The sequence below is a fragment of the Dipteris shenzhenensis genome, chromosome 6 (assembly GCF_047967505.1).
Source record: "Dipteris shenzhenensis isolate YYH24624 ecotype China chromosome 6, Dip_SZ_1.0, whole genome shotgun sequence".
NCBI classification, from domain to species: Eukaryota; Viridiplantae; Streptophyta; class Polypodiopsida; order Gleicheniales; family Dipteridaceae; genus Dipteris; species Dipteris shenzhenensis.
Window position 1 is genome coordinate 54427498 of NC_141601.1, and position 27290 is coordinate 54454787.

A 27290-nucleotide genomic window follows, 5' to 3' on the forward strand; every position below is an offset into this window, starting at 1 on the left:
TGCATCGAAATCAAAGCCTATCAGCAACCATTAAGGCATTTACAGAGGTAGTACTGACGACCATTGAAAAGCAGTGAAAGAGACAGACAGAAGATAAAGTGAGCATCTCCGGTTGCCTCCTGGTGACAACCAGTACTTAACATCCAATCGACCGGCTGCCAAGAAACAGGCAGCATTGCAAAGGCAGATTCACTTAAATCTATTCTTTTTCTTTTTCTGCTGCCTTTGTATTGGAGCTGAAATACCACCAACCCGCTGCTAAAAGAGTAACAACACCTGCAAACACCGCAATGTTCTTGGTGGAGTCTCTGGATGTCTCTGTGGCTGGAGTAGAGCCAGGCTCAGCAGCGGAGCTTTTAGCACCTGGCTCCTCAGGCTTAACTCCCTTGACAATCGAAGGGAAATAATGTGTTAGGCTTCAAAGTGGACAACAATGTTTTCCTCTCCTTCATGCACAAATCTATTTCTTCATTACCAAACCATTGCCTGCTTCTCTCATTTCTTCTATCCCTTTTACACTATTTTGAAGTACAAACAAAAATTTACACAAATATGAAGAACTGTGTGCTCAAATATCATAATCTACTTTTGAACTCTTTAAAGCAATACCTGCCTAGCAGCCTTCTCAAGCTTCTCTTTCTCCATTTTCTGAAATGAAAGCGATTTTTAGTGTCATTAGAAAGTGAATCCCAATTCCATCATGCAAAATATACGAGGAAATGCAGACAATTTTTATAAGAACCTAAAACAAGGGTGAACCCCAATTTTCAAAACAGAGACTCTGCCTGAGGTGCTTGCATGAAGTAAGGTGAGGAGAAACAGCAAAGCAGCTTTAAAAAGCCTGCTTAAGAATACTTCATACAGCAAAGACAGCACAGTTCTATCCATACCAACATATAACCTAACCATAACCTTCCAAAAACTGTATGTGAAACTGCAGCACTATCAATGTTAACAAAATAGTAAGTAGCATCGAATCTTGTGAGTGACAAAGTGACACTCAGGTCATGCAGCCATGCTTCAGTAGGCTAGAATAGCATCGCAGTATGAAGTATGAAGGCGACTGCTGGCCTGTAGTGGGCATATACAACACAGGCACAGTGAAAAACAATTAGGACTAGACCCTGGTATGGCCTTGTAGGCCTCGGACATTAGTTCTAGTTAGCATTTGGGTCACATATGACTGTTAGGACTTTGGTCCTACTGTACTCGTAGAAGAGGGCTATTATGTTCAGTTGTACTTTCATTTTTTTTGCATCTGCAATAGACATACTGCTCCAACAGTGGTATCAGAGGATGCTTGCTTGGAAAAATGCATCGATTTTCCTTTCCCAAAGATGAAAGTGTTGGTGCAGCCCGCAAGTTGCATTTAGTTCATAGTGATGTGTGTGGTCCAATGCAAAAGCATCTGTTGGTGGATATTTCTACTTTCTCACTTTTGTGGATGAATTCACCATCAATACTTGGGTTATCCAGTCGTTGCATGCTTCCAATAATTACTTGCTATGGTTAAGAATGGAATTGGAGACAAGCTTGTCAGTTTGACGGAGATGACGCATGCATGATGAAGGTAATTCTTTGCCCAACCAATTTTGGTTCAATGCCATTATGTGCACAAATTATGTCTTGAATTGAACAAATCACCAGCGAAAGCATTGAAAACTGTTACTTCCTATGAGGCATGGATAGGTCATTTCACACATGAGGGTGTTTGTGAAACCGGCCTCTAATCACTCAGAGGGCAATGGAACTAAACCTTTAATCACTTCAGCACTTATTTACAGCTCACAAAGCATATATCACAACCATTAACCATTGCATGATCACTATTTGGCATTTACCCATTTGTTCACAAACAAAACCACTGAAAAAGGGATGGAGGCTAGAATGCCCCTACTCAACAGACATAGACAAGTGCACCCGATTGGCCCCAAACACCGTGGCGCCCCTTTCGGTATTTCTTTATATTTCACAGTGAAATGATTACAAGTTGCATCTAGGAGACCTTCCCTGCAACTGAGCACGCAGCCCCAATTCACTAAGCCTTCGCAAGGCTTTCAAGCATAGAACACCATCACATAAGTGCACTTAACCCATAGGCTCAACCCAAAGGCATTCTCTTTTCCGAGTGCAATTCCATTGGCTGTCCAGATGCAATCACACTGCACCCCAGCTGCACTCTCTTTGAGTGGTTTCCAGATGGCATTCACAAAGCTTTTCAAAGCTCCAAAATAAAATCAACAAAGTACCCAACCAAAGAATGACTCATGTAGCACTGCCTGGGCACCTGTGAGCCAAGAAAGAGGCGGCACACGAGGCCAACCAATAGCTTATGGCAAAAAGAAATTACAGTGGCAAAATCACAACTCACCAAGCCCTAAAAACTCGAACCAAGTCCTCAATCGCCAAGAGGACATAGTAGCCAATGCCCAATTGCATTCTCAACCAAAGAGGAGTGCAAAGGCATGAAGAAAGAGCATTTACAAGAGCCGACCAGCAAGAATTCCACTGAAAAATGCGAAAAGAAGCGCTTCTGTCGCGAAGAAGTGGGAGTTCTTGGGCTCCAAAGAAGCGTGCTTCAGAGAGGAATGCATTGAGAAGGTTTTGAAGAAGTTTCATCGCCGAAAAGTCCTCCAAAACTGAGAAAAATCAGTCAACCAGCGCGTGGGACCACTCGAAATTCAACAGAAAGCTGTAGCTTTGCAAGAGGAGAGGCCCAAGAGGCGGTAGAAGCAAAAAAGTCCAAAAAAAGCCACTTTTGCAAATTCGACCAGCAAAAGAAGTGCTCAGTTCTGCCCGTTCTACCAAACGCACAGAGGGAAAAGCATATCACTACGAAGGGGAGGCAGAGGGGAAGCCATCGGGCCAAACGGAAGTCGAGGAATCCAAACGAGTGAGGAGTTATGAAGAAAAACGGAATTCAGCTGAAGGAGGCTGAAAAACCAGTCCAAAATCTCAACAAAGGGAGAAGATGAGAGAGAGAACCACACATGTGAAGTTTGGAAGGTCCAGGAATGGCAAAGGAGCATGTAGAAGGCACTAGACCCACCTGGAACTCTAGGGGGGCCACTGAAGGTACATAGCCCTCTAAGGGGCCCATTAAAAATGCCACATCATCATTTCCCAACAACCACTCTTTTAATTCCTTAGAATGCCTTTGGGCCTAGGGATTAATTACGCTTATGTGCTAGGCACCATGCCGCGTTTAATTACACATTATTAAGCCCACACTTGGACTTTTAAAACCAAAGTTGTCACGGTCTTGTAGTACATTAAAGTACTTGGAATTTCATGCCCCCGTGACATACCCCTCTCTTGAAACAGCAAACCACAGTTTGCTACCCCAAAACACAGGAGCGAGCATGAAATATAGCATAAAAGAGTATACAAGAAAGCCGCAGCTATAGTATACAGAGACAGTGAAAATATGGCTAGGAGAGGCATGCATCCATCCATATACACTACTCAAAATCTATGTGATCCTCGGCGATCAATAGTCAAGATGCATCAATATCATGAAGTCTCACAGCAGAAATACTGTCAGCTTAGTACATACAGTGTCATCAAGCGACCTCATGAAATCACAGTGAGCCCGTCTGTACTGAGGGAGTGGAGGTGCTACCCCCCTCTCGAACACTAGGTAATGCTCCAGACGCTCGCTCTGCTGAACTACCTATAGGAGCCTAGACCGCAGTCGGCTCTAATTGGAAAGCATCAAGGTAAAGCTGCAATATCCCAGGTGAATCTGCCAGTTCACCTTCCTCCATCCATTTCGCATCAAGTGATGGGTAATTTTGAAATTTTACCAAGTAGCAACGGATAACTTTATCCTTGAGCTTTCTATCCCTGTGTGCCAGAATCTGCTCTGGGACCAGAAGTTCATCCTATTCTTCCACTTCAGGCTGCACCTCATCAGGTAAATCCTCGGGAATATCTCCATGATATTGCTTTAATAAGCTCACATGAAAGGCATTATGTATCTTCTAATGCGGAGGCAACTTCAACCTGTAAGCTACCTCGTTTATCTTTTCAGAAACCTGGAAAGGACCATAGTAACGCATGTTCAACTTTGTATACAACCTTTCCTTGCCTTTCTTATTTTTCAGCCTTGCCTTCTAAAAACGCAGCAAAATCCAATCACCTTCTGTGAATACCAATTCCCTGCGGTGCTTATCTGCTGCTCTTTTCTGCTTGTCCTGACTTCTTTGCAAGGCATATTTGAGCTTCTTGTAAGCCTCTTCAAGGCTTTCCACAAAACGATCAGCTTCGAAGATTTTCTCTTTTGTATGCAAAATGGGAGGTATCTTCCTGGCACCTTCCACTATTTCAAGAGGTGCTTTACCTGTGGATGTGTGCACCGTATTATTGTAAGCATATTCCAGCAAAGGCAAATAATGCTCCCATTTGCTTTTGTGGTCTGAGACATAGCATTTAAATATATCCAAGATGGTAGAGTTTTCCTACTCCAATTGTCCATCAGACTGAGGGTGAAAAGATGACGAAAAATTCAGCGTAGTGCCCATATTTTCAAACAGTCCTCTCCAAAAGAGGCTGGTCATCCTCGGATCTCTATCACTGATTATGGATTCAGGCATCCCATGATACTTGAAGACATGCTGCAAAAACAATTTGGACATTTGATCTGCTGTAATTTTCTTTCTTACTGGCACAAAGTGGGCTTGTTTGCTAAACCTGCAAATTATTGTCCACAATCCATCATGTCCAGTAGGAGTACGTGGAAGATCAAACACAAAATCCATAGCTATGCTTTGCCATGGTCTATCTGGAATTGGCAAATGGTGTAACAACCCAGCTGCCTTCTGCCTGTCAAACTTTACTTTCTGACAAACCATGCATGTTCTCACATATTCTTCCACATCTTTCCTCAAAGATGGCCAATAAAAGTATTGCTCCACTGCTGTAATTGTTGCTGTAATTCCCCTATGTCCTGCATATGGAGGAGCATGACTTTCTATCGCATCTGATCAGTGACACAGAGTCGTCCATGCATCAAAATGAAACCCTCTTTCAACATATAGTGATCATGCCTTTGACCATCAGAAAGCTGATCATAAATAGTTGAAAAATCAGCATCATTAACATACTGATCTTTCATCACATCTAACACATTGCTGTAAGCAATGCTCACTGCTGAAACACTGGGTTTCTTGGAGACTGCTTCAGGCTATGGTTTCCTGGAAAGTGCATCAGCCACGACATTTTTGTTACCCGGCACATGTACAATTTGAAAATGAAACATTGAGAGGAAGTTAGCCCATCTCATGTGCTTTTCAGATAATTTTCTCTGCGTGAGAAAATATCTAAGTGACTGATGATCTGTCTGCACATAAAAATCAGCTCCAAGAAGGTAATGTTTCCATGTGGTCAAAGCATGTATCACTGCTAACATTTCCTTCTCGTATGTCTGCAAGTACAATTCAGCATCTTTGAGAACTCTACTCTCATATGCAACCACTCTGCCATCCTGCATCAAAGTGCCTCCTATGCTGTTCCCACATGCATCACAAGTTACAGCAAAGGGTTTTGCAAGATCTGGCCAGATAATAACGGGTTCAGAACACAACTTTTGCTTCAGCTCTTCAAAAGCTGCATTTTCCTTTGGTCCCCACTGAAACGGTACAGCTTCTTTTGTAAAGCATGCAAGGGAGAAGCAATTTCTGCAAAGTACTTTATAAACCTCCGATAGTATGAACACAACCCAAGAAAGCTTCTGACTTCATGCAGATTTTTCAAAATTGGCCAACTCCTTATGGCCTCAACTTTTGCAGGATCCATCTTGACTCCATCCTTTGACACTATATGACTGAGAAAATGAATCTCATGCATAAAGAACTCACTTTTCTTGGTGTTTATTAATAGCTTGTGTCTTTTCAACTCTTGAAACACAATAGTGAGGTGTTTCCTATGCTCTTGCTCATTTTTAGAGAACACAATGATGTCATCGAAGAAAGTGCCCACAAACTTTCTGTGTGCTCTAAAAATTATGTCCATCATTCTATTGAAAGTGGCAGGTGCATTAGTCAAACCAAAAGGCATCACAAGGAACTCATATAAGCCAAATGAAGTGCGGAAGGTAGTCTTGTAGACATCTTCAAGCCGTATCCTTATCTGATGGTATCCACTTTTAAGGTCAATACGACTGAACATTGAGGAACCTTCCAACCGATCCAATATATCATCAATGCGTGGAATTGGAAAACGGTTCTTAATTGTGACTTTATTCAAAGCCCTATAATCAATACACGTTCTCCAACTGCCATCCTTCTTTTGCACAAGCAACACAGGGGAACAGTAAGGAGAATTACTTGGCTGTATTAATTCCTTTTCCAAGAGTTCCTTCACTTGTGACATTATCTCTTCCTGTTGTGCCTTACTAACACGATAGGGAGGTATATTAGGCGGTGAGCTTCCTAGAATTATATCAATTTGATGATCCTCGGGCCTCTTGGGAGGTAATTCTTGAGGAAGTGCCTCTGAGAAACAATCCTGAAAATCTGAAATAAAAGCAGCCCTTTCTCTATCTAAAGCAGAAAGAGTAGAGCCTTCCTAAACTGGTTGGCTGTCCTCTTTGACAAAAATCAAGTACGCTGAAATATGACGCTTTATTACATTGGAAATACAAGAAGCTGAAACTACAGGGATGGACTCCCCTTTCAACTTTACATCAAGTACATGATTTTTGCCTCTATGAGTTAAAGAAATCTTCTTGTTTCTCATCTGCACATCAGCCCCCACCCTGTACATCCAAGGCATCCCAAGCTGCCAATGATAGGAGTGACAGGTGTGTTGAGTTCAGGGTTGACCATATCACACATGCCGGATGGCCCCATTTCCTCAGGCTTGATGCCAAGCCTTCCTGCCATATCAGGAGTTATGAAATTTGCCTTTGCTCCAGAATCAAAGAAAAACAAACAATTCGGATTTCTGATTTTTCCCCATGCTCTGCACATTTCAGTCTTTTTCATTTCCTCTTCATCATGTGCATGTGGCAAACTCCCAATCACATCTGGAAGAAGTCCTGCGGAAGGTTTAGGCTTTTTGCCCTTCCGATCAGCCTATTTATCACCAATCTTATCATCATCTGACCTGTCTCTTTTCTTGAATGGGCAATCATAAGAGCGGTGTCCCTCTCCTTTGCATATAAAACATTTGTTTTGCTCCATGAGTGACTTTTTCTCTTCATCAGATAACTTGGTACGGGGCTGTTTATTAGGCTGTCCATGCCTTTGACCAGCTTTGAATTGGGCTTTTCCCCCCTTTTGAAACGGTCGTTTGCCATAATTTTTATTTTCAGATTTGATGTCCTTATCCTGGTGTTTGGCAGCCCGTTTGTTGTCTTCTTTCTTGCTGTCCATAAAGCCCAAATTCTTCTCCTGCATCCATGCATATGCTGTCCTTGCATTCTCAATTAATTGAGTCATAGAACCCACCTTGGTTTTGATGCAATAATCATGTAGCTCACTAGGCAATCCACAACAGTACCTCTCTATTTGCTCTTTCAAAGAAACATGCCTGTAAGAGCTCAATGGCAGCAAAACATCCCAAAACCTCTGGGTGTAATCATCAAGATTCTTGCAAAGTTTGTATGACAAGTGATGCCAGTGTGAAAGTACTTCAACTTCAAAAGTTGGAGTAAGCCAAGTAGAAGAGAACACTTGCTTAAATTCCAGCCAAGTAGCAGGTGCATCTCCATGAAGCATAAGGTTGGTGTACCACTTAAGTGCATTGCCTTTCAAAAATGTGGCAACCTTCCTCATCTTGGATGCTTCTGTAAACAAACCCCCAAGAAATGCAGCATCAAACTGTTGAACGAATGTGAGGGCTTTGTACCTGTCCTGTACTCCATTATATGTATCAAACTTGACATGAGAACCACCATCCTTAAATTCTTTATATACATTTGATATTGGCTGTCCCAAAGATGGCTGTATATTTGCAGCATTCCATTGACTAGGGAGAGCCATGCTTGGCTGAACATTAGGCATGGGAGCATATGATGTGGCTTGCATGCCTGGCTGCATTCCCACATTGTCATACATGGCTTGCTTTCTATGCCCAACTGGCGGTGAAATCAACATAGCATCAAAGATAGAATCTGCACCAAAATATTCAGGTTGCTGCCTCAAATATGGCTGAGGTGGTTGAGCCACATTTATGGACTGCACATTATTATTTTGAGGAGTAGAAGTACCCAAACCAAGGCCTTGTGCTGGCTGCTCATACTGTTGCACTGGCTGTACTTTTTGTACCTCTTTCTCAAGTGCTCTTTTGGGCGATTCCTCTCTCTTGGAAGTCACTTTCTGAGTCATTTTTGATGGCTGTCCCTCGTGGGAAACTGATGCATGAGTGTGCGGTCCGCCATGAGAAGCTGATGCATGTGTGTACTCACTCTTTCCGTGCTTGTGCTTTCTTGATTTCTTCTTCTTCTTGGCATTTTTTTGCACAATCTGAGCCAAATTTTGAGCCAGCTGAGTCAAAGCAATCACTGCACTTGCAAGCTGTGCATTCAACATAGTAGCATCATCTGACTCACTGCTAGAACTAGTATCACCGTTGAGCTCAGTTGTAGCTTCATGTGTGGCCTGCTCAAAAGGCATTTGTTGTGCTCCCTGCACCTGTACACTAGCCGGATCATTAAGGCTTTCCTGCCTTCTTCTTTGAGGAGTTGTGGAGCTCTCTTGCTCATGGGTACTCACCATGTTTATGGTTGTAATATTCAGCTGTCAAAAAGTGCAGCAAAGATATCCTTCCACCAAACTACCGAGGCCCACCTCTCGAGAAAGAGTGTGTGATATCCCGACAATGAAACCAATGAAACCGGCCTCTAATCACTCAGAGGGCAGTGGAACTAAACCTTTAATCACTTCAGCACTTATTTACAGCTCACAAAGCATATATAACAACCATTAACCATTGCATGATCACCATTTGGCATTTACCCATTTGTTCACAAACAAAACCACTGAAAAAGGGATGGAGGCTAGAATGCCCCTACTCAACAGACATAGACAAGTGCACCTGATTGGCCCCAAACACCGTGGCGCCCCTTTCGGTATTTCTTTATATTTCACAGTGAAATGATTACAAGTTGCATCTGGGAGACCTTCCTTGCAACTGAGCACGCAGCCCCAATTCACTAAGCCTTCGCAAGGCTTTCAAGCATAGAACACCATCACATAAGTGCACTTAACCCATAGGCTCAACCCAAAGGCATTCTCTTTTCCGAGTGCAATTCCATCGGCTATCCAGATGCAATCACACTGCACCCCAACTGCACTCTCTTTGAGTGGTTTCCAGATGGCATTTGCAAAGCTTTTCAAAGCTCCAAAATAAAATCAGCAAAGTACCCAACCAAAGAATGACTCATGTAGCATTGCCTAGGCACCTGTGAGCCAAGAAAGAGGCGGCACACGAGGCCAACCAATAGCTTATGGCAAAAAGAAATTGCAGTAGCAAAATCACAACTCACCAAGCCCTAAAAACTCGAACCAAGTCCTCAATCGCCAAGAGGACATAGTAGCCAATGCCCAATTGCATTCTCAGCCAAAGAGGAGTGCAAAGGCATGAAGAAAGAGCATTTACAAGAGCCGACCAGCAAGAATTCCACTAAAAAATGCGAAAAGAAGCACTCTTGTCGCGAAGAAGTGGGAGTTCTTGGGCTCAAAAGAAGCGTGCTTCAGAGAGGAATGCATTGAGAAGGTTTTGAAGAAGTTTCATCGCCGAAAAGTCCTCCAAAACTGAGAAAAACCAGTCAACCAGCGCGTGGGACCACTCGAAATTCAACAGAAAGCTGTAGCTTTGCAAGAGGAGAGGCCCAGGAGGCGGTAGAAGCAAAAAGGTCCAGAAAAAGCCACTTTTGCAAATTCGACCAGCAAAAGAAGTGCTCAGCTCTGCCCATTCTACCAAACGCACGGAGGGAAAAGCATATCACTACGAAGGGGAGGCAGAGGGGAAGCCATTGGGCCAAACGGAAGTCAAGGAATCCAAACGGGTGAGGAGTTATGAAGAAAAACGGAATTCAGCTGAAGGAGGCTGAAAAACCAGTCCAAAATCTCAACAAAGGGAGAAGATGAGAGAGAAAACCACACATGTGAAGTTTAGAAGGCCCAGGAAGGTCCAGGAATGGCAAAGGAGCATGTAGAAGGCACTAGACCCACCTGGAACTCTAGGGGGGCCACTGAAGGTACATGGCCCTCTAGGGGGCCCATTAAAAATGCCACATCATCATTTCCCAACAACCACTCTTTTAATTCCTTGGAATGCCTTTGGGCCTAGGGATTAATTACGCTTATGTGCTAGGCACCATGCCGCGTTTAATTACACATTATTAAGCCCACGCTTGGACTTTTAAAACCAAAGTTGTCACGGTCTTGTGGTACATTAAAGTTCCTAGAATTTGAATTTCACGCCCCCGTGACAATTTGGATGCCTTGCTATTCACATGTTCCATCTCAAATGAGGGCGGCTGTTATAAGGCAACATAAAACAGTCTCTAGATACATTAAAGGACAGCTAAATCTAAGCCCTTATCTGCCCGCACAAGAGTAGCTTCTCGTCACATGCAAGGATACTTAGTGGACATTGCATTGATTGCTACAGCTTGCAATGAAGAGCCTACGCATTCAATTCATCACAGTAGCACTTGGAAGTTGTGTGATTTGCAAAGGCAAACATGCTATAGGCACCAAGTGGGTATATAAACTCAAAAGGAAAGCTGATGGCAATGTTGACTGCTACAAAGCCCATCTTGTTGCAAAAGGTAGTAGGGCATTGATTTGAGAAGACATCTGCACCCACTTCACACATGTAGCAAGAGATAGACTCTCCTCTCTCTGCTGCTCAATACTAGCTGCAATTGCACTCAATACACAAGTGATGCTGTGGATGTGAGTGAGAGAATCAGAGGGAGAGAGATGTAGTGGACCTCCGAAGAGGAATATATATAGCTGAAATGTATGAATGCCCAAAGGGCTGAATACAACTGTATGGAGGGGCTGAAACCCTCACTGCAAAACCGTAGAGAAACTAGACAACCTAGAGGAAGTGAATCCTCACTAGATTCCTGTAGAGGCTGAGGCACCCTGCTGGTCTGCTGCGGGGAGGCCTAACTATTGCTGAAATGAGGCTGTGATGCCCAACTGTGGGTTGAAGAATGAAGGCCAAGGGGGCTGCCTTTTATAGGCCCCCTTGGGCCTAGAAATGCACCGACCACCTTCCAGCTGCCCACTGATCTGCTGGCTGCAACAACCTGCCACGTGGCAGCCGCCACATGGCTGCTGACGTGGCGCTGCCTGTCCCTTGCTGACGTGATGCCTTTGCTGATGTGTCAATTGTGCTGAGCTGGCTGCTGCCTGCGTGGCAGTCCATGTGGCTGCTTGCTGACTGGGCAGTACAAAATGAGATGTTTCAAGAGCAGCATGTCATGGGGACATGGAAAATGCTTGTTTTTAGCTAGATAGCAAAAATTCAATTTCGAAGGTTGAAAGGTAATGTGGCACTAAACTCACTACATAATTGATTGGCGCCAAGGTCGGGGAGCGATACGTGTGCACTGGTGTCTCAAGACAAGCAGAGCATAGTGGCTTCATCAATTCAAGAAACAAAGCGACATGTGGCCAGCCCACCATGCCACAGGCTGAGGATGCCCGTGACATCCCCTTCTGCTGAAACTCGACCCAGTATATGAAAGTGGCCTCCCGTCGTGCTGATGGAGGTGACTGGCCGTGATATACCAACCTTGTAAATCCCGATCTAGATACCTGGTCCATGAATCTATAAATGGTTGCTAAGCTCATGAATCATGATCTGCACGTACTGAATTCCTGGATCTGGTGCTAACTTCTGGTAAGGATATGTGATGTGCGTTAATACTCCAAGATGATGCTCCATGTGGTTTTTCTCGGTGCATATAGGTGATAGGGATAGAGGAAGACTAGGTTTGAGAGAGGCATCCTGGTCTTGGTGTAACCTTGTTGCCTGCTGTAATACTGTATCCTGCTGCAATATATTGTCTTACTATAAAACTGTCTTGCTAGCGCCGGTCTCGAACCCCTTGAATAATTGATATCAAAGGTCGAGGCGGAACACCCTTAATCCAATACATGAACTTGGACACATGACCTGCGATTTCGACATCCAAGCCTTGGTGCTGATATTCTGGTCGGACTTCGAACTGGTGGCACCATCGTGCTCCCAATATGATGTCCACTGCTTGAGTAGGTGCGACCCTGAGAGGCCAACTATGTACCATCGTGCTCCCAATATGATGTCCACTGCTTGAGTAGGTGCGACCCTGAGAGGCCAACTATGTACCACCCTAAGATCTTCAGAGTGGATGAAGCTACCTACATATTGCTCTCTATCTGCTGCCCTAGAAATGCACCATTCAAGGTCATTGGTTCCGTAGGCGTAAGAAGCAACTGAGCCTTCTGAGCTGCTTTGGTGGAGATGATGTCCTCAGAACTGTCTGAACCTGCCAGGATAAGGAGCTTCTGGCCACCAACCTATCCATAAAACTGAAACATATTGAGAAACTGACGAAGCTCCCCCTTCTACTGAGCTTCAAGCTCTTGGATGACTACTAAGGTTGTCCCTGTAGTCCGTTGTTCATCAATCTCCTCAATCAACCACTTGACGTGGCTCCCGCTGTTAGAAACTTCTGGTAATGTGGGCAATCTTCCTTAATATGGCCCAGCACATGACATGGAAGCATCGATTCTCCTTGACTCGTGTCACTTTATCCAAGTACCCGCCATAGCCGTTGCTGTCCTTCGCCATCCATCTCTTCTTCTGCTGCCCATTCCCACCATCACCAGACCCTTGTGCATGATATACCTAGATGAATCCAAGAACATTCCCAAACTCATCCTCTAAAAACACAACATAGTGCAGTTTCAATCTCACGATAGTCACTCATAAGATTGAAAACCATAAACTCCATCACGCATAGCAAGGACTAGCTACTATAACATCCCCACTGACGTCATCAGTGCCCAACCGTGGGGGTAGACCAAAGTATAAAAATATGCTCTCACACATACAAATCCACACACCCACACATACTTGAGCATCCATTTATACAAAGTCTTCGTACTGAGTTTCTGTCGGCACTCCGAAGGTGAAGGGCGGACTTAGCCATGACGAAGGCTAATCAAAAAGTCATCCCAAATCTCTTCATTCAAGCTACAACTGCTTGTGAAGTCTAAATGTACCTTTGTAAGACTAGAATAAGTCCAATCATTCAAATTTAGAATTTTTGTTGTTCTAAAGATCAAAAATCTACAAAGAAAATAAAAGAGAAAATGAAAGAGAAGAAAAAAGAGGTAAACAAAAACTTTTATGAAAAACAAAAGGAAGACATACTTAGCAAGCAAAGCAACACTTATGTCGTCATCAGTGCCCAAGCATAAGCAGCTATACTGGGTTTCTAATGATTTCATTTTAGTCTCTCCCAGACGAGCATCTAAATCCTTGACCCTTGTGCATGAGCTCAAAATTCTGAGCAAGCTCGTATGCACACTCATAATCCCGTGCCCTGGAACTTCTACCATACCTCTAGATGTCTGTATGCAAACCATGGAGAAATTGGCTCAGCTTTTGATTGTCCTCCAGCTGTAACTGTATAAACACCTGAGTGAATGATCCACCGTCTTATTGTTAGAAATGACCCAACAGAGGGTACGCACAGTGGAAGACTGATAGTAGGAGCTCACACAGTGTGGTGTGCACAAACTTCTTAACTTATGTGCATAGATGTGCAAGCCAGTAAATTCACAATGCTCATAAACAAATATAGAAGCAACACTTTATATTTCCGTCCAGCCAGAAACTAGTACAGGATACAATACCAAAAGGTCCTACTACTACAAGCACTCCTAGATCTCTGAGCCCGCGTGCTCCACCTCGAGCATATGTAGACTCTTTGTCTAGATCCCTTCCACCTTGCTGTCCGGAATCCAGCCTAGGTGGGCTGCCACTCTAGCTCAGTCTGCAGCTTCTCCTAGGTCACCTTGTCCTCCTGAATGTAGGCCTAAGGCTCCCCCTTTGCTGCTCCTGTGCTGTCCTGAGGGCTGCTCCAAGTGATATGTTATGAGGCCAAATGCATCTCCTTTTACAGACCCAAGGGGCCCTGAAATGGACTGACCTGGTAGGGCCGACTCCTAGGTCTGTTTGGGCCGGCCAGTCTGCCCCCTCCTAGTCTGTAAACCGACTTGGTTTGGGGGCTGTTCCACAGACCCGCCTAGCCACGTGGCAGCCCGCCATAGGCGTAAGCCTCTGCCCCTCTGCTGGCCCTGTTCCAGCCTTGTTGCAGGCTCCATACAAGGCCCAAAGTCCCTGCCATGCAGGCGCCTTTGGCCACTGCAGGTCCCACCCTCTGTCAGGCTTCCAACAGCCCTGTTCTCCATCAAAGAAGCCTCCGTACAGCCCTGTACAGTGGGGCTGTACCCTGCTGATGTCAGCGCACTCTTCACAGGGCCCTGTTGCAGGTCGTACGCCTGTCCTTTGCTTTGACAGCTGCCCACATGGCAGCTCATGTGCTGCCCATGAGACAGCCCCAATATCACCAGGTCTACCCCCCCCCATGCTCTCCTCATATGGGGGCTTACACATGGGGAGGTGACCATTCCAACACCCCTTGTCACCGACACATCCAGGCCCAATGCCAACACGTTGATGACGATGTTCCAGTAACTCCCTCGTCGTAGTCCTCTGGAACATTTCGATGTCGAAATCTTTTCCTGACTTTTCATCTAGTGACTCCTGCTCCACCAGGTCTGGTCCGCTTCCGCACACCATCTTGGTACACAGGTCCATCTTTGGTAGCACTTGCACCACCTCCTTCAGTCACATTCCCACCTTTGAACTCGAGCAATCCAGCTCGCCACGATCTTCCAGTTGTTCCCCTCATAATGAATGAACAACCTCGAGTCTTCCAGGCACCATGCTCTAAGGGTCTGTCTCAACCCGTCCTTCCTTTGGCAAGCTCTATAACAACAGAACATCTCCAGATAACCTGAACCACGAACTTTAAACGCACCTGATTGAACCTGAGTCACCCTCCTTCTCACAAGGGCACTGTCCTCCAAGCGTGGGAGTCGATTCCCAAGAGCTTCTGAATCAGGTCATCCTTCAGCAAGGTCCCCCCACACCTGTGAGCCTCCAACTTGGGCTCTAATACCATGTTAGAAATTACCCAACAGAGGGTACGCACAATGGAAGACTAATCGTATTGCCCAGGAGCTCACACAGTGTGGTGTGGGGTGTGGAATCACAAACTTTTTAACTTATGTGCATAGATGTGCAAGCCAGTAAATAGACAATGCTCATAAACAAATATAGAAGCAACACTTTATATTTCCGTCCGTCCAAAAACTAGGACAGGATACAATACCAAAAGGTCCTTCTACCACAAGCACTCCTAGATCTCTGAGCCCGCGTGCTCCACCTCAAGCATATGTAGACTCTCTGTCTAGATCCTTCCACCTTGCTGTCCGGAATCCAGCCTAGGTGGGCTGCCACACTAGCTCAGTCTGCAGCTTCTCCTAGGTCACCTTGTCCTCCTGAATGTAGGCCTAAGGCTCCCCCTTCACTGCTCGTCTGCTGTCCTGAGGGCTGCTCCAAGTGATATGTTATGAGGCCAAATGCCTATAAAAGTCCCTGCCATGCAGGCGCCTTTGGCCACTGCAGGTCCCACCCTCTGTCAGGCTTCCAACAGCCATGTTCTCCATCAAAGAAGCCTCCGTACAGCCCTGTACAGTGGGGCTGTACCCTGCTGATGTCAGTGCACTCTTCACAGGGCCCTGTTGCAGGTCGTACGCCTGTCCTTTGCTTTGACAGCTGCCCACATGGCAGCTCATGTGCTGCCCATGAGACAGCCCCAATATCACCAGGTCTACCCCCCCCCATGCTCTCCTCATATGGGGGCTTACACATGGGGAGGTGACCATTCCAACACCCCCTGTCACCGACACATCCAGGCCCAATGCCAACACGTTGATGACGATGTTCCAGTAACTCCCTCGTCGTAGTCCTCTGGAACATTTCGATGTCGAAATCTTTTCCTGACTTTTCATCTAGTGACTCCTGCTCCACCAAGTCTGGTCCGCTTCCGCACACCATCTTGGTACACAGGTCCATCTTTGGTAGCACTTCCTGGCACCACCTCCTTCAGTCACATTCCCGCCTTTGAACTCGAGCAATCCAGCTCGCCACGATCTTCCAGTTGTCCCCCTCATAATGAGTGAACAACCTGGAGTCTTCCAGGCACCATGCTCTAAGGGTCTGTCTCAACCCGTCCTTCCTTTGGCAAGCTCTGTAACAACAGAACATCTCCAGATAACTTGGACCACGAACTTTAAACGCACCTGATTGAACCTGAGTCACCCTCCTTCTCACAAGGGCACTGTCCTCCAGGCGTGGGAGTCGATTCCCAAGAGCTTCTAAATCAGGTCATCCTTCAGCAAGGTCCCTGCCTTCACGCTCCCACACCTGTGAGCCTCCAACTTGGGCTCTAATACCATGTTAGAAATTACCCAACAGAGGGTACGCACAATGGAAAACTAATCGTATTGCCCAGGAGCTGACACAGTGTGGTGTGGGGAGTGGAATCACAAACTTCTTAACTTATGTGCATAGATGTGCAAGCCAGTAAATAGACAATGCTCATAAACAAATATAGAAGCAACACTTTATATTTCCGTCCGTCCAAAAACTAGGATAGGATACAATACCAAAAGGTCCTTCTACCACAAGCACTCCTAGATCTCTGAGCCCGCATGCTCCACCTCAAGCATATGTAGACTCTCTGTCTAGATCCTTCCACCTTGCTGTCCGGAATCCAGCCTAGGTGGGCTGCCACTCTAGCTCGGTCTGCAGCTTCTCCTAGGTCACCTTGTCCTCCTGAATGTAGGCCTAAGGCTCCCCCTTCACTGCTCGTCTGCTGTCCTGAGGGCTGCTCCAAGTGATATGTTATGAGGCCAAATGCCTATAAAAGTCCCAGTCTGTAAACCGACTTGGTTTGGGGGCTGTTCCACAGACCCGCCTGGCCACGTGGCAGCCCGCCATAGGCGCAGGCCGCTGCCCTTCTGCTGGCCCTGTTCCAGCCTTGTTGCAGGCTCCATACAAGGCCCAAAGGCCCTGCCATGCAGGCGCCTTTGGCCACTGCAGGTCCCGCCCTCTGTCAGGCTTTCAACAGCCCTGTTCTCCATCAAAGAAGCCTCCATACAGCCCCGTACAGTGGGGCCGTACCCTGCTGATGTCAGCGCTCCCTTCACAGGGCCCTGTTGCAAGCCGTACACCTGTCCTTTGCTTTGACAGCTGCCCACATGGCAGCTCATGTACTGCCCATGTGACAACCCCAATATCACCAGGTCTACCTCCCCCATGCTCTCCTCATATGGGGGGCTTACAGATGGGGAGGTGACCATTCCAACACTCGGTGTCTCCCTAGCGTAGCTCGTAGAACTGACTCTTGAGCTTGTCCAGGTATAGCAGTGGCAGAAACGGTGATACAAGATCATTCACAAATTCCGCCCAGCTGTAGAAAGGTGTCTCCTCGTATGCATCATAGTGGTCCTTCTGCCACTTGAGCACCATCGTACCGTGGGAAGTTGAGCTTCAAGGAGGACTTGACCAGAGGTGTAAGTCTCTCCATTTCTCCCCCCACTAGTCGGAGCAGAGAAATGAGAGGTCAGGAGCGCAGGGGGGTGGGGGGGTTTGAGGCACTGAACCCTCCCCCCCTATGTTGGACTACTCATTAGTGCTCATGGTGTCCTTACTGGATGTAATGAAGGTGGGAAAAAGATGGATTTTAAGGAAGAAATAGATGGGAGAATAGTAGGGGAAATGTGGGAACTGTGGGGGACTATATAAGTCAACCCAAAAGGATTGTAAGGGACTTTTTTGATGTGACATCTAATCCTATCTACTCTCCCTCCTGCTACCTGCTGCCTACGCTCACAAAATCTCTCTCTCTCCCTCTCTCTATTCCCTCATTCTTCTCTCTCTTCCTCTCTCCTTCCCCTTCTTCTCCCTTCCTTCTGCTGTTCTCTCCCCATCTCCAAATCTGCCCCTTTCACCTTCACTACATTGGTATCAGAGCACCGCTCTCTAGCACCTTGCTTCCGTTGGCTTCCCCAACCCTGCCTTAAAGCAATCAGTACGTTGAGACGTCTACAGATGCAGCAAGGTACAATCAGCTCGTAGGCTGCCAGACGCAGCAAGGTACCACCAGCTCGTCGGCTGACAGCCGCAAGGCCACCGATACCCGTTGCTACGTGCCTATCTAAGCCTATCCTCGCATATTCCACAAGCCCACGACCAGTCTGGGACCCGAGAAGAGTCCACGACGCTCATGCACTGCTCAGCTTTTCGTTGCCCCCTTTTCCTTTGCAGGCGTCCCGTAACGAAGCAGCCCTGCAAACCCAGCAGGCCCAAGCTGCAAGTCGTCGTCCGTGGCATCTCAACCTCGGTGGCATCTTGCTCGTGGCATCGCCGTCCGTGAGCGTCGCCCTTTCTCTCCGCCCTCTCACCAGGCCGCCGTCGTCTATCATGCCGCCATGCTTCTGTCGCCCTTTCTCTCCGCCCTCTCACCAAGCCGCCGTCGTCTATCATACCTTAGTCTGTCCTAAGGTTCCGTTAGCTAGGGTTTAGGGTGGGGTTGGTTAGCTACTTGGGTTTGGTTGGTTAGGTTAGTTTAGGTCTGGTTAGGTCTAGTTAGGTTAGTGATTGGATAAGGTTGGGTTTAGTCAGTTTGGCTTAGTTGAGACTACCCTAGGTGTCTTAGTTGTCCTAAGCTCCCCACCCAAAAAAAAAAAAAAAAAAGCCCTCTTTTAAGGTACTCCTACAGCCCTATTCTGGGCCTTTCTAAGCCACCTTCGTGGCTCATTTTGAGCCCCGTTTCCAGCCTCTTCACCGAGCTTTCTTCGAACCTCTTCAACGACTGCATTTGAGCCTCTTTACTGACACCTCTCGAGCCTCTACATCGAGCCTTCGACACTTGGCACATTTTCCTCGTGTCACTCATGGCACCCAAACGTGCACCCCAGTCGGATGAGTCATCTCAGCATGGTGACGATGTTGCTCAGCAGGAGCAGATGCCAGTCCCAGAGGGTGCATCTCCTTCACAACCAGTTTCTGCTATGCCTACCGACACACAGTTTCTCGATGCATTGGCCTCGATGCTTCAGGGGGCTTTTCAGCAGATGGGTCAGCAGTTGGGGCAGCAGCTCACCGCTGCTATGGCTATGCACGATACAGCTATCACCCAGATGGGTAAGAACATTGGGCAACAGATCACTACCGCCATCAGTATGCACGATAAGGGTAAGCAGCCCGCACCCCAGCACAGGGATCAGTCGGATAGCCAGGAGTTGGGAGAGGGGCCAGTCCTCTTCTCAACCTTTTTCTATGCCACCCACCCACCGAGATGTTTATGGCAAGCAGACTCAGCAGGGATTGCATGCTTCGATGACACCTCCTGTTAATACATTCAGTCAGACTCAGCCTGCGTATCAGGGAGGTAATGCTTTCAGTCAGACGCACTTTATGCATCAGGGGAGTGGTTCTCCTAACCAGCATGATGCTGGAAGTGGGCAGCATGCAAACATGGATGATATGCTTTCAGATGCCTTACGTTCATATAAGGCTTTGCCTGAGGATGTTCGTAATGAGATGCCCTTTTCACAGTATGTGAGCTTCAAGCGTGAGTATGCTGGTAGTCACTATAGGAATAACACAGCCAAAGATGTGAAAGATAAAATCGCATAAGTTGAAGGGTGACACTCGCACTCCCAATGAGTTGGAGGAATGGCTCACGAAGCTTGAAGATTATTTCCGCTTCTACCCTAAGAATGATGAGGAGAAGATCATTTTTGCTGGCATGCATTTACAGGATTATGCACATACATGGTGGCGTTACATGCGAGAGTCACCTCAGAAGCCTACCACCTGGAAACAGTTCAAGGAGCTTATGGTCACGACCTTCGTCTCGGCCCTGATCCTTGAACAGTACCTTGCTGAATTCTATGCACTGTCACAAACAGGTACGGTCCAGGAGTACTTGCAGCGTTTTTGGAGACTTTCTTTGTTTGTACACGATATTTCTGAGAAAGGGAAGTTGCTGCGTTTTATACAAGGCTTAGATCCCTCTCTAGCTGCTGATGTGAGAGCTCACAATCCTCTAACCATTGAGCGAGCAGCCCAGGTGTTTGAGCCAAAATATGCTGGCAAGTACAAGCATGTGTCACATAGCTTCTATGGTACTGCTTATGATGCTGACAGGAAGACAAATTCTGCTGATTGGATTGATAAGAAACCAGCAGCTGCTTCCTTCCCACCATATCCAACGGTTTCTGGAGGTAAGATGCCATATGCAAAGCCATACAGGCCCATGGATGCAAAGACAGGTGTCAAACCCAGTGCTGGTTTTAGCAAATCAGAAGTTAAACAACATTCCAGAGCCATAATGGACAGTAGGAAGAAGGCAAATTTATGCTTTAGGTGTGGAGAGAAATGGACACCTGAGCACCGAGATGTGTACAAAATGAAGAATGTCAGCTCAGCCAAACTCAGCATGATAATTAAATTATCTGATGATGATGAAGTGGCTGATGTAGCAGACCCCCATGATGTCTCTCATGAGGAATTGACAGGAGTTCATGATGCAGATGAGTCTCCTGACACAGATGCCACAAAGGGGACTGTTTTTCCTTTTGATCCGGGTGGGGCTATTGAGCAAACCACTCATGTGATGCATGAGATTGATATTCAGCCTACATGTAGCAGGAAAGGCCGTAAGCCAACACTCTCTGTGTTGGAGCATCAACCTACAATGCCTTTTCCTGTCAGAGGTGATGCTAATGGTAATGTTCCTGTGGATGATGAACAGATTTATTGGGATGCCCAGTCTACACTGTATACCATCTCACTACATGCCTTGATGGGTGCCAAAAGTGCTGACACAATCAGGTTGAAGGGAATGATTAATGGCAGATCTGTCCACGTATTGGTAGACAGTGGTAGCACTCACAGTTTCATTAATTGTAGAACATTGCAAAGATTGGGATTAGTTGCTACAGAGATAGACCATGGTCTGAAAGTGGAGATCGCGAATGGACAGCACATGATCAGCAGACATTGTTGCCAGGATGCCAGGATCAAGTTTTCTGATCATTATGAGTTTGCAGGTGATCTTTTGGCATTGGATATGGGACCCATAGATGCTGTCCTGGGTTGTGATTGGCTGAGATCCCTGGGGAAAATCAGTATAGATTTGAATGCTTTATCTCTTGAGTTTTGCCACAAGGGTAGAACTGTTACATTGCAGGGCATTGTGAATCAGAAATTGCAGGTCATTTCAGCAAGGCAGCTAGCTAGGGAGCTCAAGAACGAAAGTGCCATTTATGCATTGAATGTCTCTGTACCTCAGGAGGGTGGTATTCCCCATGTGGATAATTGTGAAATGCAGAAATTGCTCTTAGAATTTGGGGATGTGTTTGCTGATATGCCATCTCAGTTGCCCCCAAAAAGAGATGTTGATCATGCCATAGTCCTGGAACATGGTAGTAAACCAATAAACAAGGCCCCGTACCGACTCTCTAAGGTTGAACGGGAAGAAGTGGCAACACAGGTGCGAGATTTGCTTGAGAAAAACTTCATTGCTCATAGCACCTCGCCATTTGCATCTCCAGTACTCCTGGTGAAAAAGAAGGATGGCTCTTTTCATATGTGCATTGATTACAGAGAATTGAATAAGACCACCATTAAGAACAGGTTTCCTATTCCCAGGATTGATGACCTGCTGGATGAACTCAAGGGTGCTCAGTATTTCACGAAGATTGATTTGAGGTCAGGTTACCATCAGATCAGGATGAAAGAGGGTGATGAGCATAAGACTGCCTTTCGTACAGAAAGAGGATTATATGAGTTCAAGGTGATGCCTTTTGGTTTGACTAATGCACCAGCCACCTTCCAGGCACTCATGAACAAGATCTTACACCACCTTCTTTTCAAATGTGTGCTGGTATTTTTCGATGACATTCTCATTTATAGTAAGGATGCACAGGAACACATTGACCATGTCCGACAAGTGCTAGAAATCTTGAGAATGCATCAGCTTTATGCCAAGCCAGCAAGTGCACATTTATGGCAGAGGAGGTTGAATATCTTGGTCATGTTGTAAGCAGGCACGGAATCAGGGTAGACCCAGCTAAGGTGAAATGCATTAAGGAGTGGCCGCAGCCACAAAATACCACGCAGCTCAGAGGTTTCTTGGGTCTTGCTTCTTTTTACAGGAGATTCATTAGGCACTTCGCCAAAAGGGCTGCCCCTCTCACTGATTTGCTAAAAAAGGATGCCTTCCAATGGTCAGAAGCAGCACAACTCAGCTTTGATAACCTCAAGGATGCCCTTAGCAATGCACCTGTATTGGTGTGCCCTGATTTCTCACGGTCTTTCTTTATTGAGACGGATGCCAGTGGCAAAGGTTTAGGGGCTGTCCTAAAACAAGAGCATGGTGTGATTGCTTTTGAGAGCAGGAAGTTTAATGCCAGAGAAATGAATTATCATGTTTATGATCAAGAGATGCTGGCAATCTTGCATGCTTTTGCAAAATGGCACCACTACCTGTACGGTAGCAAGATTAAGGTCAAAACGGATCACAGGACACTCAAGTACTTCTTAACGCAGCCTAATTTATCCATGAAGCAGAAGAGATGGCTGGCTGCAGTTCAGTCCTATGATTTTGACATTGAATATAGAAAGGGGAAAGAGAATGTGGTTGCTGATGCCTTGTCCAGGATGTGGTCATGCAAACTGTCTGCCATTTCCACGCTTCATCAGGAGTGGATACTTGGGATTCAAGAGGAATACGTGCAAAATTCTGATGCAGCTCCTATTTTTGTGGAGTTACAGAGTCCGTCCAGCCAAGGACATGTTCGATTTCAGCTCCACAACGGACTGTTATGGTGCAGGGACAAAATCTTTCTTGTGCCAGACTCCAAGTACAAGTTGATGGTATTACAGGAAATGCACTCATCCCCTATGTCAGGGCATACGGGTATCACAAAAACATATGAAAGAGTCAAGGAGAGCTTTATTTGGGATGGTTTGTGGCGAGATGTGGTTAAGTTTGCCAGTGAATGTTTGCCCTGCCAACAAAATAAAGTGGACAGCCGGTTACCCGCAGGCCTTCTGCAACCGCTACCCATTCCTGAAGGCAAATGGACTCACATTGCCATGGACTTCATTACAGGCTTGCCTTCTACAGATAAGGGTTGGGATAGCATATTTGTGGTGGTTGACAGGATGACTAAGCAGGCCCAATTCATACCGACTAGGACTCGGTACTCTGCTTCACAGGTTGCCTGGCAATTCATTGAGTATGTGTTCAAGCACCATGGTTTTCAAGAGATTGTCAGTGACAGGGATGCTAAATTTATGGGTCACTTTTGGTAGGAGTTATTCACTGCAGTTGGTACTTCCCTTGCGCCTAGTACTGCTTATCATCCACAGACGGATGGACAATCAGAGAGGGTGAACAAGTGGTTGGAGGAGTATCTAAGGCATTACTGTCATGACACACAGAAGTCTTGGGACAAATGGTTAGCATTGGCTGAATTTTGCTACAACAGCACCAAACACCTCTCTATTGGCATGAGTCCATTCGAGGCTATGTATGGATGCAAAGTGGGAATGCCTTCCAGGGTTGCAGACTTGGCTGTGAAAAATCAGCAAGCAAGGAATGATTTGGAAAGTATGAATGCCCTTCTGCAGTTGGCTAAGAGGAATATGCAGGATGCCCAAGCTAAGCAGAAGAAGTATGCGGATGAACAAAGGAGGTACTTATCTTTTGAAGAAGGGGATTATGTGCATTTACGTCTCCATAAGAATCGATATTCCTCGCTGAAAGGTAATACCAACACAAAGCTTGCCCACAGGTATTATGGCCCCTACAAAATCATCCGCAAAGTTGGGCAGGTAGCATATCAGTTGGAACTACCCAGTACCTCCAAGATCCATAATGTTTTCCATGTATCCTTGCTGAAACCACATGTCGGACAGCATGTCCAGGTTCTTCCTGAGCTGCCTCCTATGGATGAAGAGGGCCACATAATCTATGTGCCGGAGCAAATCAAGGGCTTCAGAGATCATGTACTCAGGAACAAAGCCTACACAGAATACCTCATCAAATGGAAAGGTTTAACGGAAGATGAGAATTCTTGGCAACCTGAGAGCATTGTGCAAGACTACCCCTATCTCCTACAGAGCTGATCAGTTTCTGTTGTATCCTTCTCATCCAGGGCAACCTCTTGGAAATTTTGAGGGCAAAATTCTTTGGGAAGGGATGGCTGTAATGAAGGTGGGAAAAAGATGGATTTTAAGGGGGAAATAGATGGGAGAATAGTAGGGGAAATGTGGGAACTGTGGGGGACTATATAAGTCAACCCAAAAGGATTGTAAGGGACTTTTTTGATGTGACATCTAATCCTATCTACTCTCCCTCCTGCTACCTGCTGCCTACGCTCACACTCTCTCTCTCCCTCTCTCTATTCCCTCATTCTTCTCTCTCTTCCTCTCTCCTTCCCCTTCTTCTCCCTTCCTTCTGCTATTCTCTCCCCATCTCCAAATCTGCCCCTTTCACCTTCACTACACTAGATCTTGTCTGTACCATAAACGATGGGGGCTATCCCTGACTAAACTAAACCGTCTAATTACTACTTTGGATGTAGTATACAGATTTCTTTTTTTTGCTATGATAAGAGGGAGAAAAAGACTTCAAACATCTAGTGTCAAGTTGTCAAAATTTCCACAAGCCTCGAGAGAGGAACTCGTGGACCTAATTTGCTCAGGGGAACCTAAGTTGGCAGACTACAAAGAGTACCAGAAAGTATAATCCCAATCTAGAAAGCTTGTTGACAATTTGCTTAGTACCAAGCAATGTTGGTGATGACTGCGATTTGCAGGCATGAGCTGCGATTTCACCCAGGTCAGACTGACCTGACCAAACGAGGTCGAGTCAGCCAACCCAAACTTGGTCGGGTCAAGTCCGCCAGGTCAGCAGCCTACCCTCCCCCCCCCCCCCCCCCCCCCCCACAAAAACGGGCTCATTGTGCCCTTGTATTCTATGCATTCACAGGCACAGTTCAGCTTGTGTTTGGAGTGTTCCAGGGTTGCCTTCGGAGTGAGCAGTATCTTCTCTCTCTAAACGCAGGCTTTCTCTCTCTAGATGCTTTCTCAGCATCTCTCATAAGCTATCTTCTACTGTGTTGCTGCATACTTTGACATCCTGTCCCCATAGTCTCCTCATTTGGGGACTCACAAATGGGCAGTAACCCTTCTAAACAGCATTCTAAACTCTGTTTTTGTAACTGCAAAAGAGATTAGTATGATGTACAAAATTTCAGAGTGTGACTTGTATTACTGTTCATTTAAAACTAGTTTATATTTTTATCATGTTAATCAAGTCAATAATTCTGGATTTTGTATTGTTCAGTCAAAATACATTTTCAAAAGGAGCAATTGATACAACGCATTAAGCATGATTACTAAGACGTATTTCTTGAAAAGTTACTGTATGGTCCATCACCACATTGTAGTGAGGACTATGGAATTGATTTACTAGCAGGCACTTAGCCTGCTTTTCAGCAGCCTTACAGATTCAGCCGAGCAATGGAAGATCAGATTGCCAAGCAACTGCACGCGTATCTCAATGTGGATCATATTCAGGCCAGTAACTTACTAGAAGCTGAGCATGGCATTCACTCCTTTTTTTGTTTAGCCAACGAGTGAATTCTTATGGGACTTAACACTGATTGCATAGCTTCTATCAAAATTTCAGGTCTAGAGGCTGAGACATATGACGCTACATAGGGCTACAACCCATGCATAAACTTGGTCAACTTGCTTCTTTCATCAATGTCTTTTAACAAAAAAGAGAACTGCTTGCTATAGCCTTTACAACTCCTTTCAACAGAGGTCATACCTCTGACATATCAGTTGCTCAACCTGCAATGGAGGTACAAAGGTGGCAATAAGATCATTCTTGAAATCCTCTCAATTAATAATTGGGGCATAACACCCAACTGACAATCCTGCAAATATTCCTCTACATTGTGTGGGCTGAATGCTCTAAATGTAATGCTCCAGACTGAATCTTTGATATGTCATCCCTAGGATTGAGTTTCAAGTAATCCTCTAGTTTAGTGAGCTACTCTTCTCCCTTGAACTTTCTATAGGTGTATAGTCTGATGCGCTTCCATAAGAGTTTGAATCCTTGCCTGTGCCAAAAATCACAGGACAGTCTGTAATCCGACAAAACCTAATTTATTGGCCAAATATATTGCTTGACAAGACATGACTACAGTGACACAGGCGTCGAGAAACTGGAAGCAAACCAATATAGGGGGGATATGCACAAAAACAGGAGAAACGGTCAACATAAAAAAGGCAGACTCAAGCTTCAAAGACTCAGATTGACCTAAACAAAAGCAGCAGATGCGCCTTTCATGTATGAATCAACTGTGGTTTTCAACAGCATAAATGTAGAGAAACAGGATCCTAAAAGCTTTCCTCTCGTAGTGATAGGCGACACGCTGCTTAAAGTTGCCCACGTCTGCATTCTCGACGAAAAGGATCAAATCTTGGCCAGAGAAACAGGCGCCGTGAGCAACAAGAGAAGAGTGCTCCATTAATTAAATCTAGAAACCACGCCGCATCTGAAGTCCCATGATCACCCTGACACATGAGCACTGTTGGTGGAGCTCCAGTAAATTCCAGTCTAGTTATAGGTTCCACCGAAAGATCGTGATCCTATTTCATGATTGTAGGACTACAAAGTAATATTGAAGGCCAATTGACTCCTAATCCTCTCGGTCAAATCAGAACGAAGCGGGATCGTGACAACGAGAGCAGGCCGGAAACAAGAATGTGATCGATCAAAAGGAGGGAGCACACAATGAGATCCACTTAAGGAAAGAAGCCGTACCTTGATATACATGGTCTCTGCAGCGCGTTCCTCGTCGGAAAGGACTTTTCCATCGCTGAAGCTACGCGCTGGAATCCGGCGACAGAAGGGGGCGCGTTTGGCACCGAGGCGAAGGGCCACAGCTCGCAATGCCATGGTGAGCAAAAGCTATGGAGCTTCAAGGAGAATGCTTTAGGGTTTGTTTGCCTGTAACTCGTTCCAAATTCCAATGCTGCTGGACTGATGCTGATGCCTTCATGTACACAACAAACAACACACTTTGGGTGTCTCCATTTTCTTTAGAGGT

The 27290-nt window shown here is 45.9% G+C and overlaps 1 protein-coding gene across 1 annotated transcript; it reads right to left on the reverse strand.

The window, feature by feature from the left end:
* On the reverse strand, positions 1-27290 carry LOC147901359 (uncharacterized protein At2g27730, mitochondrial-like). Its single transcript, XM_087376138.1, has 3 exons — positions 27005-27290; positions 610-648; positions 1-385 (listed from the first exon to the last, which is right to left on the reverse strand). The coding sequence occupies exons 1-3, from the start codon at positions 27137-27139 to the stop codon at positions 200-202; spliced, it is 360 nt and encodes a 119-aa protein (XP_087232264.1). The 5' UTR covers positions 27140-27290; the 3' UTR covers positions 1-199.

Excerpts from the sequence above, each read along its gene's own strand:
- LOC147901359 (XM_087376138.1), bottom strand. The coding sequence starts at position 27,139 with ATGGCATTGCGAGCTGTGGCCCTTCGCCTCGGTGCCAAACGCGCCCCC. Across the intron at positions 649-27,004 it reads CAGAGACCATGTATATCAAG|AAAATGGAGAAAGAGAAGCT; the intron begins GTACGGCTTCTT and ends CTTTCATTTCAG. Across the intron at positions 386-609 it reads TTGAGAAGGCTGCTAGGCAG|GGAGTTAAGCCTGAGGAGCC; the intron begins GTATTGCTTTAA and ends TCGATTGTCAAG.